The sequence below is a fragment of the Tiliqua scincoides genome, chromosome 2 (genome assembly GCF_035046505.1).
Source record: "Tiliqua scincoides isolate rTilSci1 chromosome 2, rTilSci1.hap2, whole genome shotgun sequence".
In the NCBI taxonomy this organism is placed as follows: Eukaryota; Metazoa; Chordata; class Lepidosauria; order Squamata; family Scincidae; genus Tiliqua; species Tiliqua scincoides.
Window position 1 is genome coordinate 184,224,929 of NC_089822.1, and position 12,136 is coordinate 184,237,064.

General features: G+C 44.3%; 1 protein-coding gene across 2 annotated transcripts in view; it reads left to right on the forward strand.

Annotated features, from left to right (window-relative positions):
• Positions 1-12,136, forward strand: part of SEPTIN8 (septin 8) — a 68,328-nt gene that overhangs the window by 27,238 nt on the left and 28,954 nt on the right. For both annotated transcript variants that reach the window (XM_066617201.1, XM_066617202.1), the window contains exon 2: positions 6,643-6,757. In XM_066617201.1, coding sequence (XP_066473298.1) covers positions 6,643-6,757 — 115 coding nt within the window. The remainder of the gene's footprint in view (positions 1-6,642; positions 6,758-12,136) is intronic.

A 12,136-nucleotide genomic window follows, 5' to 3' on the forward strand; every position in this document is an offset into this window, starting at 1 on the left:
TGTTTAAATGGTGGAGCAACTCTGTGGAGATACTGATGTATGGAACTGTCATGCGCTCCCTTAACTTCAGCAGGTGCACTTACATTCCAGTCATTTTTATAGTTGCGTAGGAAATGATCTAGCTTTATTTTAATTGTTGTTGCTTAAAACTCTGCGAAAGACTTTGAGAACTCCAAAGTACAAATATTGTGAAACATACAGTGCAAATAAACATGTCCCAGGGTTGTCATTTTACTACTGTTACTGGTTATAGAAATAAGAATTTGGTGCCATAAGCAGTAATGTTGGTGAGTGTGACTGTTACAGGTTTCTAGCCATGTACTTTTTTAAAGCTTACGTTCTGGCACTCTACTGTAATACTATAAAATTGGCCTGAAACTGGCAAGGCAATTGCCCCTGTTCATAAAAGTACTAGCACTGTGGTAGGTATGGTGGTGGTTGCTGTGCTCATGGTCCTTCCAAGGAATTGGAATGAGATTCGAAGCATGTTCTATCTCCATCCATCATCAGATGGATCACCTGTATCAGCTTGTGTTTGCATGCAGTCTGCTCAAGCCATTGAGACAATTGAGTGTAAGATTTAGTTACAGTCCCAACAGGTGGTTGGATCTAAATCAGATGGAAAATTGCAATATGAGAAAATAACTTGCAACAATGTTTGTTTTGTTTATGAGTTTTTTAACTCTGCTTTTCATAAGATTTCCAAAGTCTTTTAAAACGATTGAGAACAGACAATACAAAGTAACAATATTACTTTGAAAAAATAAATCATGTTAGAAGGAATTGTTAAAAAACCTTTTTAATAAACATAAGATCAGCCCCACTGGATCAGGCCATAGGCCCATCTAGTCCAGCTTCCTGTATCTCACAGCGGCCCACCAAATGCCCCAAGGAGCACACCAGATAACAAGAGACCTGCATCCTGGTGCCCTCCCTTGCATCTGGCATTTTGACATAGCCCTTTTCTTAAAATCAGGAGGTTGCACAAAGCAAAATTTGTCATTAGCTTTATAATATTTTAAGAAATGCAAGCTGTTTTCCAGCTTGTACTTGGGAGGAACCAACAGCACAGGTGGAAAAAGAAAAAGCCCCCACCCAGATATTTATGTCCTGGCTTTTCTGATTATCTTGATTTGTGGCATAGCTGGGCTATGACAGAGCACTCTTAAACTCACAGCACCAATGAAGGCTGTTGCCTAGGAACTGTCTCTGGTCTTTTGGGGCATTCATATTCTAATCATAGCTCTCTGGCAAACCTTGTTTGCTTTCTTTGTAGGCGATGGAGATGTTTGGAAGCCTAGAAGGTTTTTGGTTTTGTGTTTATATTTGCTTTTCATTTAGGCTTTAAACAAAGTGGAAGTGGTGCCTAAATACACCCGCCCAACCAATTGGCATTTGGGATACATTCTGTCAATCAAAAGTTGTTTGACTGTGTTGAACTTGAATTCATATTTCACTGGCTAAAGCAGCCTTGTAAAGAGCCAGTTGTTTGGTTTCCTAGGATGAGGGAGAATAGTCCCTGCATGGCCAGAAAAAGGAGCTTTTTGTCAGCTAGAAAAGAGTTGATTCCTGCCTCCACCCAGGTCCAACACAGGTGTGGCCAGTAAAACTAGCAAAAACCTCCCAGACTAGTAACTTTTGTGGCTGTATTTGCAAAACTGAGCAAAGGTGTGTTAGAATATAGTAAAAAGTGTCAGCAGGGATGAAGGAAATGAAAGATGTAACAGTGAGAAAAGACCCTGCAGGCCTGATTGTGAGGGAGCCTAGAGGGGTGGTGGGTTTGGGGTGCCTTTCATCCTGAGACTGCTCCATATCCCTCCAACTTGCCACTAATGCAAGCCTTGGTGAACTTCTTTCCATCTATTAAAGCAAGAAGCAGATCATTCCCTGCTATGTAACCCAGAAGTGCAGGAATTCCAGTTTCATTTACAGGGATAGCACAAACAAGCTTTCCCTTGCAAATAAAACCAGAAGTCCCACACTTCCAGATTAATGGCAATATGAGAGGATCATGGGAAGGATTCTTGGGGTTTTTTGTAGTGCGGAGTGAACCCAGGATGGCATCAAGTGGCATTCCAAGTCGTACTGCTCTGAAAGAGAATAACCAGGCAGTGACAGGCATCAGGACAGAGTCCAGGGGAAGAAAGAGGTGGCCTTGTGCAGCTGTGCTTAGTTTTGCACTGAATTGTCCACTCGCTACACCTGCACATCCACTTCTCCTTCCTAATATGACCCCTGAACAGACATTACCCGTCTTCACATGCTTGGGTGTGTTGAGGCAGCAGGCTTCACTCCCTGCCATAAATGCATTCCACTGTACATCTGCAAAGCACCTTTATGCATATGCACCTCTGTGTGTAATTGTAAGCATCTGCGCACAGGGACACTGTCTCCTGCCATATAGACAATGCTTCAACATGTATTTAGACCAGCATGAGTACAGTGATGCCTCGCAAGACAAGATTAATTCGTTCCGCGAGTCGTTTCGTATTGTGAAAATTTCGTCTTGCGAAGCGCGGTTTCCCATAGTAATGCATTGAAATTTAATTAATGCGTTCCTATGGGCAAAAAAAGTCAGAACAAAGTCAAATTTGGTTTACAAAGTGTTTATTAAGTGCTCTTTAAAGGCATACATACTGTACAGAGGATTTCAAAAATTTCAAGCACAAAACTTCAATACATCCTGGGTATTAACGGTTGTGCGATTTAAAACAAACCAAAACAAAAAAAATGCAAAAAAATTCGTCTTGCGAAGCACAGCCATAGAAAAATTTGTCTTGCGAGTCACCAAAAAAATCGCAAAACGCTTTCGTCTTGCGAGTTTTTCGTTTCGGGAGGCATTCGTCTTGCGAGGCATCACTGTATCTGCAATGAGCTATTTTTCACATGTTCTCAGGTTTATTTTGTAGCAATTGAGAGAGAGAATAATAGGCTTTTAAAACAATTGAGGTTCCTTGGAATTGGGACAATTGGAAGCTTTCTGGTCCTCATTCCAGTGGATATTGTATCGGCTTTTTATCTAAATGCCTGGTGCTTCAAATCTGTGGTTGAGCTATAGGAGAGGACTGATGTTGTGTGGGCAGTTTCTTTGTTGTGGTGATGTTTTTCTTGCAGCAATAATGGGATTGGCGCCTGTATGTTGCCTGCAGGCATTGTTCCAATGACTTTTGCAATAATTCTAGGAGACCTGCACAGTGGATGTGAAACCTTTGTCCTCAGTTGCCTCCAAGTTCACATTCTGTGGATAAGTTGTAAGAATGGATCCAGGCCCTGTTTTCTTGGTAATCTGTGGTCAGTGTGATCTATTAAAAAGTGACAGTTACTGCTTTCATGGAAAATTGGCCTGTCCCAGTGGGGAGTTTTGAGGGCTAGCTTCTTCCTGTTAGTGAGCACAATCAATATTGATGTGTTTAAAAAAATGCGCGCGCACACACACACAACTGCTGACAGTGGAGCAAACATAGTCAAATTGTCTTTCTGCTTTGGCAGCCCTTTCAGGAGCCAGTTATATTTTCTTTGTTTTTTATATGAAAAAAAAGAAGAATTTGTCAGTGAGTAAAAATTAAGATAGTGCTTGATCTTTTGAAAGGGGCATTAAAATGTTCTGGTTGTGCTTAAGTTGAAGTTAATCTTTTGTTGAATAATCTTGGAAAAAGAGAGAGCTTTCTCAAGCATCAACTCCTCTATGGGAATATACTTTAAAAGGTTGGCAGCCAACGAAGGCTTTCGTAAGCATTTAACTTCTCATGTTCTGCATGCTGGAATACTAAGGAAAAATCTATGGGGGTGGGAACTGAGAAACTTTATGCCGAAGTGTAGATGCTGTGTTTCCTACCATCACTTAAATCTACAATATTGGTGCTTTCAAATGAATTATAACTAGGATTGCCACCTTTTTCTGTGGCAGGGCTCTTGGGTATGGAAAGTGTACATTTCAACCAGAGGGAAAGCTTAGCATTTAAATTTGCAAGCAAAGATGTGATCCGATAAATCTGTGGTTTTCAAACTCTCAGGGAGTTTGAAGACTGCAGTAAGTCCTTGCAGGGGAGGGGGGAAAGGTAGTGACATGATCCCCAGGATCGCATCTCTAAGGGGGGCTGCAGGAATGGGGATGCACTCACTAGTCCCTGCAGCAGCCTTCCTGGGGTGCAGGCAGCCCTGCACAAGTGTCTGCAGGGCTCCCCAGTCTTCCAAAAGTGAAAGTGGAGCTGCCTTCCCCCTGCCCCTTAAGGGGACAGAGGCCAGGGCTGTCAGGCTAGGGTGTCCCGACACCCCAGTTTGAATAGCTCTGCCATAAATAACTTATGTGGAGCAAACTGGATGGACAGCTTTAAAAATAGATATGGGCAATTCATCTTCCTCCAAATGCATTTGAAAGTAACTTTGTTTTCATATGAAGAGGATGTGGCATCTTACTACAGCGGTGTGTGTGAGGAAAAATTGGTTGTGAAAGAAACTTTCAGGGTCTCAGTAGCACAAAATGAAATAGGAGCTGGAACTGGCCAGAGCAGAGTTTCAGAGTGTTTGCTGTTATCTCATCTGAAGACATTTGAGTCCACCAGAACAGTAGCCTTCATCTTTTTCAGACCCAGGACCCAACTTTAACATGAAGACTACTTCTGAAGTGCAACATTGCCCCTTGACCTGCCAGAAGTGTTAATTAGGCCCAAGTAGTAACAGCTAAGCCATTTCTGCCCAATGTTGCATATATGCAACAGGGATCAAATGTGTACATCTATGGGCTGGGCAGAAATGGGTTTATCTGTAGAAATGGCTTAGTACTGCGGTTTTCAAACTCTCAGGGAGTTTGAATCCTGCAGTATGTCGGGGCGGGGGGGAGGCGACGGGGGAAGGCAGTGACGCGATCGCTTAGGGGGCTGCAGGGACTGGGGTGCACCCTCCAGTCCCTGCAGCAGCTGTCCCTTGGTGCAGGGAGCCATGCGCGAGCACCTGCGGGGCTCCCCAGGTCAGGGAAAGTGAGAGTGGAGAGATTGCGCTCTGCCTCCGCTAAACCGGAAGCGGAGCGCAATCTGTCCACTCTCACTTTCCCTGACCTGGGGAGTCCTGCAGGCGCTCGCACACGGCTCCCCACACCCTGGGTCGGCTGCTGCAGGGACTGCAGGGTGCACCCCAGTCTCTGCAGCCCTGTCAGAAGGGAAAGTGGAGTGATCGCGCTCTGCTTCTGGTTTAGTGGAAGCAAGGCGCGATCACCTCACTCTCACTTTTCCTGACCTGGGGAGCCCTGCTGAAGGTTGCGCCGGGCTCCCCGCACCCCCGGGAGGCTGCCGGAGGCTTGGACAAGTGTACCCAAAGCCCTGCAGCCCACCTGAGCGGCGCGATCCTGGGGATCACGCTGCTGCCTCCTCCCTGCCTCCTGGCTGCCCCCACCCTTTAAGGGGAAAGAGACCAGGGCCCTCAGGCTGGGTCATTGTGACGCCCCAATTTGAATACCACTGGCTTAGTAGATTGTATTATTGGACTTGCAGGATAAATACCTCCCATCTGAGTCTTCAATTTCATAAAAGGGTCTCCACACACCTATATTTTGGGGGTATTCTCAGATACCCCCCATGTGCAACCACAGATGGATTGTTCTTCTGCTGAGATTTACCCAGCAACATTTTGCTTGGTGACAACTTGGGAAATGATTTTTCTCTGGATCTCATAGCCCTGTTTGCAGTTGGAAAAACCTTTCTTTTCCCAGAGGCCAGTTTGGCTAGAGATCACGGGCATGCGCATTGCCTTCCCTTGTAGAAAGTGGCTTGCTTCAGCCAACTGGAGACTTTGCTTGAGTGGAACCTTTCTGCTCTGGACCTTCTTGCTGATCGTGGGCCTGGATTGCATGCCATTAAATATTTTGCTTTTTGCACTTGCTGATCTGTGGTCCAGTTTTAATTCCGTCATTTGTGCATGACATTAAAATATTTGACTCATTTAATAAACAAAGCTTCCTATAAAAGTTGCCTTTTATATGAGCCATAGTGAGAGAAAAGGAACAGATGGAAGTTCCTGGAGATGGAACTAGAACAAAATATTGGTGCGATAAGAAACTGGTGTAGTCACAGATGGTGAGGTGAGATGGTTCACTGGTCTTGTCAAGGAACGTGCAGCCCCCGCCTCTGTTCCCTTCAGGAGTGTGATTGAACAAAGCTGCTTATGGAAACAGATCAAGGGTTCCTAAAGAAGCTCCACTTGGCTAACATGATTCAGATGCAGGAGACTCTAGAAATGAAAATAAAAGGATTAGGAGTGATGAAAGATGTGCATTGGTATTTTATCTCCTGCTTCCCTCCAAGCCAGTGGCTTAATGAAAGCCTTTAGATCCTATTGTATTTTTATTTTCATTTTAAAAGTGACTTCACTGTTTTTGTCTCCTGTCTCTTTAAAATAGTGGATCAGGCAGGATTTTTTTCCTTCTGATGCTTGACTATAATTACCAGTATGTCTGCAATGTGGCATATAAAAACATAACAAACCTCTGCGTGGGCAGCTGCAGGGCTGCTTCTGTGAGTAGGAAGCCTTCTCTGCTTGAAGTAAAATGGTAATGTTTCTTTAGGCTTTCTCTTTTTTTCACCTAGTCTCTGGCTCCTGTTAACTTCCTTTCAATGCAAGCCTGCTAAATGGTATCGTTGTCTTGAACAGAATGAAGAAAAACGGAATCTATCTCTGGGGGGCCATGTTGGATTTGACAGTCTTCCTGACCAACTTGTCAGCAAGTCCGTGGCACAAGGCTTCAGCTTCAACATCCTCTGTGTGGGTGAGTGGAGTGTTTGTTGCAATAGGGAAGTGCTTGGGGATAATGACACACAGACATCAATGTGCAAGAGCTTCCTAGCTACTGCTGTCAAGTCACAACCTTCTGCCAGGGCTGCTGTGTTAGGAAGTTATAGTTCCCAAATGGGGGAGAGGGTTGTATGCTCCAAGCAGGGCAGATCTAAGAGTACTTGTCATTTCGGCTTCATTTACTCTCTTTATTAGTGAAAACAATTGCAAGTGCATGCAGGCATAATGGAACCAATCTTCCGTCCTAGTTGGCTGTATGGGATCTGATTGTTGTGGCACCCCACATGGTGTATTTACTTAGTTTATGAACTTTGACATTTAAGAAGTAAATTTAGCTACTGGATTGTTGAGTTTTTCCCTCAATTTTCAGAAGGAGAAATTAAGATAAGAAAAATTTCAGCATAGGTCAGTTCTGTCAGACACTGTTCTGTGGAACTATAAGCAAGTTACAGAATTTGAAGTTATCTGTATGTTTTGGTTTCACAGCTCTTAGTACCTATTTTTTTTTATTTTTTGGACTTGTTGAAGACATTGCTGTCTGACAATGTTTCCAGGGCTATTACCTAAATCCCAGCTACATAATCTTCCATCACACAAGGTTTATGCAATGCAAGCCTGGTATTTGTTGATAAAATTTTGAATTAATGAGCTGAAATCTATTTGAATTTTTGGGGTATAGCTTAATTTAAGCACTTTTGACCTTATTTTTCTCTGGATAAACTAATGGATGTCATGGAGCATGCATTTTTTTTGTGTGCAGTACCACTTCTCTAGTAAGATACAACAGTATGGTTTGAATAAATTTGCTTCACAGTTTCCTCTGATTTTTGAGGTAAACACTGGGACACTTTCATTATAACAACTTACCACATGGGCAAGAATGTCTCAGCATTATGAGGGAGGCATGATTTAACTAGTTACCAGACACAGAAGCTGTTGGCAGATGTTCTCACCTCTGGAGAAAATTGCATAGTGATGGGGGGGACTGAGAGCACATCAGTTAGGCATCTTTTTAGGGTCCTGAGAGTTTGAGGGCCTTTTGAGTACAGGTTGGATGGGCCAAGAGGGCCTGAAGAGAAGAGCAGAGCCTCTGAGAGGAATTTTATCAGGGGATACAAAGTTTCTTTTGGGCCCCTTACCAAAGGGGAGGGAGCAACGGGGGCGGGCAAAATAGGGCAGGGGAGGGTGCTGACAACCTGAATAGTCTTTGGAGCCCAGGTCTACCAGGTTTCTTGATGCTGAGCCTAGGTGTACCTGACCATGCAGCTCTGGCAGATAGATGCATAATATGGAAAACCACACTCCTAAGTCTCTCTAAAGTCTTTAGAAATATAGAAAATCCATTGCAGAGAATTGGCACCACTGTATCTAGGCTCACACCAGAATGGACAGTGTCCTATTTGCACCAAAACATACATCTGCAGTAGCTGTAGCCCTGCAGCTGTGTCCCTGAGCTTCTATACACTTCTTCATGGTTATTGGATCCACAAGCCAAAGAGCTATGGTAGCAGGCCAGTTTCCTTCCAGATTTGACACTGCGTTAGGGAGGATCATGGATGCATTTCTGGGCCTGGTACGTATGGCTTGCAGCATCAGTTGTCGCTGCATGCCCACTGTTGTGTCCCCAGCATAACGGCAGGCAGTGAGTTGGCTGAGATGGGAAAATGTAAGATCCCAGGAATTTTATGGGCCCCCTCCTTTGCCTCCAGGGCCCCCTTTCTGACCCTGGACCTGGGTACAAATTATCCCCTCTACCCCCTGTCCTAGGCCCTGGAGAAGGGGGATATTCCCAGAATTTGGATGGAAGAACTAATTTCTGGTATTTCCTGCTCCCCCGTAGCTCTCCCACCTAATTCCTGAACAGTCCCCTTATTCTTGGGAGAGACTCTTCAGACAGGGTATGTTGTGGGCACATTGTCTTGCGAACACGCTTGAATAAGAACTCACTGAATGCAGAATTGTGACATGCCTTTTTTAGAGCCCTGAAATGAAGAAAGATCTATACATGTCTTCCAAGCCTGCTCTCTTGCTTGCTTTTCAATTCATATTTTGATAGGTGTGCCTTGTTTTTCCTCGTGACTTTCGCAGTGTCAGGATGGTGTAATTTTAATTAGATTAGTAGAGTTCCCTGGTGGCCTGGATAAGTCAGGCCTTTGATTTTTTCAGTTTGTGGCAATGCATACGATCTTCATGTTGTCAGTAGGAGAAACAGGTTCTGGCTTGACACTCCAGAGCATGAGCTGATCTACATAGCCAAATTCTTGCTTCACTTTTTGCTTTGTAGATTTAATTGAACCAAAAATTCTTCAAATGCTTTCTGTGCTCATTATAAGCATAGTCCAAATAGTGAGTGTCAAAGATGTTACTTCAGAGCTATTTTTCTATAAACCCATGGTCTTTGTTTTGTAAAGCATTTCTAGGAAGAAATCAATGCATTTCAGGTGTCTTCCAGAGGAGGTACACAAATCCCCTTCACTCATTTCCGTGACACAGGTTTCCTTGAACTTTGTGAATAGGAAGCTTTTCTGTGCCCTAAATAAAATGTGATCTGATCTGGCATTTTTGTGTGTGTATATGTATACATAAGCTTTTTAAAAGTGTTGAATGTTAGAGTTAAGTGTTCTTTGAATATTTTAAGTTTTCCTAATAATTCACATCCTTAAATAAAATAGTTGATTAAGGGGAAAAAAATGCAATAAAGCACATTTAACTAAACTGTTAGTGAAGACTGTATCCTCAATTTAGTTGCAGCACATGTCTACTTGCAAGTGAATGCTATTAAATTTAATAGGACTTACTCCCTGGAAAATGTATATAGGATTACAGCCTTAATAATGAATGACCTGTTAATTTCAGTAGAACTTGGTGATTGACTTGCTTAGTTATGACCAGCTAGACTTGGCATATAATCCAAACATATGAACAACTTCCTGGATAAAGAATATTGTTCATTCAGGACACTCTTCATGTTTTAAATATTTTTCAGTGTTTTCCCATTCTTTTTGCATTATTTGTAAATGCCTGTCCAAAATATTTGCAAAAGCCAACTCCCTTCCTTCCTTTTGTGGTTTCTCTGTTTCTCTGTACTGATGCCGTACACCAGTCATCCCCCCATATTTAGGATTCCTGACTACTTCAAAGTATCCTTGCATACTAAAAAAGAAACAGATTTATACAAATACATCCCAGCTCAACCAAAGAAATAAGATACCGCTTTGTGTTTGTGGAAGTGAAACCAAAAGCAATCACAGTTTAGTTTTGCTTTCTCTTGCAGTTTGTGATGAAATGAGAATTTCAGCTTTGGTTTAATATTTGCACAGCTAGTTGAGTGAATCTATAACTTGATTATTGTATGTGGGTTGGATTTTCTTTTACCCATGTTTACAAGTCAATAGAGGGCTGTCCTTCTGTGTCTCTCTTATGTCTGTGTCCTGAAGAAGATTTGTTTACTGTGAGGCTGCCCAAATTGTCTGGAACCTTCCATTTTGTAAACTTTTCTGCGCCTCATAGTTGGTTTTTTGATGTCCTGCTTGATTAACCTCTTCTGATGAATATTGGATGAATTGTTCTTATTTTTCACATCTTCCTGCTTGTCACAGTTCGGTTTTCTGGCTTTTTTTCAATGGTGAGCAAATACTGTTCCTTGTTGTGGGACCAGCTGAAACAGAATGGGTCTTTTATTGTACTAACCCAGGGGCTGGCAACCTTAAACACTCAAAGAGCCATTTGGACCCATTTTCCAGAGGGAAAAAAACTTAAGGAGCCACAAAACCCTTTTGACATCTAAAATGAAGATAATACTGCATATATAGTTTTTTTATCTTTATGCTCTTATAGGTTCCATTTTTATAATGTAGCCCCCCTCTTGTAGCTTTTAGTTAGTTTTGTCATACATTCTTGTCCTGTGTTTTCAGATGCCTGGTCCTCTATGGTGTTTTGCCTGATTCCAAGGCCATTCTCTACCTGGAGAATTAGGCTCACTTTAAGCAAATTAGCTTCCCTTCTTTCCCCCAACAGTTGACCCTGGTTCTGCCCTGCAGTCCTGCTGGACCCCACCTCCAGGGTAGCTCGCCTGTTCAACCTGCAGAGGTCCTCTCTCCTGCCAGCAGCCTCCCACCACTACAGCAGACCCTGGGTCCTCAGCAGGTCTTGGGCACAGCAGCCACACACCAAACTCCAGTGTCTCCAGCAGTCCATTAGTCACAAAGTCGGTCAGAGCATCCAGGGCAGAGTCCAAAGTCAATAAGCCAAGTCACAGTCCAAGATCAGATTCCAAAGTAAATCAGTCAGAGTATCAAAGTCAATAAGCCCAGCCAGCCTCGCCTCTCCTCCCTCCAACCTGCACTTCTTCTACAACCCACACCCCCTTCCTCAGGTGCTCCTTATATCCCTGAGGGCCCTATTGCCTTCAAATGGTTGCAGCTGTGCAGCACACTCTGCTGGATGCCCAGGCCTTACCCTTAAAGGGGCCACTGCTGACACCACATCTACCTCCTCACCAGATCTTCCAGGATTCCAATACATATGGTGGTTATGACATCTGCTTATCTTACATGGATACTAAAGAACTCCCCCCACCTTCCAGAGGCACCCTGCTGGAAGGAAAAAAGGACACAGACCCCAGAGGTGGGGAAGAGAAGAAGCCAGAGCTGGGGGGGGGAGAAGGTGGGGGGGCAACCACAGGCCAGCTTCTGCCCTGCCTGCCTGCCCTCCCTCCCTCCCCTTAGGCTGTAACCCTCTCCACACTATCCTGGGAGTAAGCCCCATTGGCTACAATGGGACTTCTGTGCAGACAAGTTGGTTGGAGCTCTCAGGCTGCAGTCCTCTCCACACTTTCCTGGGAGGAAGCCTCACTGACTACTTGTGAGTGGACCTGCATAGGAGGGGGCTGAGGCTGCAGCCCTCCACACCTTCCTGGGAGGAAGCCCCATTGACTACAGTGGGGCTTACTTGTGAGTAGACCTGCACAGGAGGAGGCTGAGGATACAGCCCTCCACACCTTCCTGGGAGTACCCCAGGGACTACATCCGGGCTTACTCTGGAACAGACCTGCACGAGCTCCCACTCACCCATCCTTGCGATTGGCCTTGAGCAGGCTTCAAGGCTGCCATCCCAGGCACCCTTTCCTGGGAGTAAGCTTCATCCAATGTAATGGGGCTTACAACTGAGTAGACACGCGTAGGAGCAGGTGCCAAGGCTGCCATCCCAGGCACCCTTTCCTGGGAGTAAGCTTCATCCTATGTAATGGGGCTTACAACTGAGTAGACATGCATAGGAGCAGGCTCCACGGCTGCAATCCCAGGCACCCTTTCCTGGGAGCAAGCTTCATCCGCTGTAATTGGGCTTACTACTG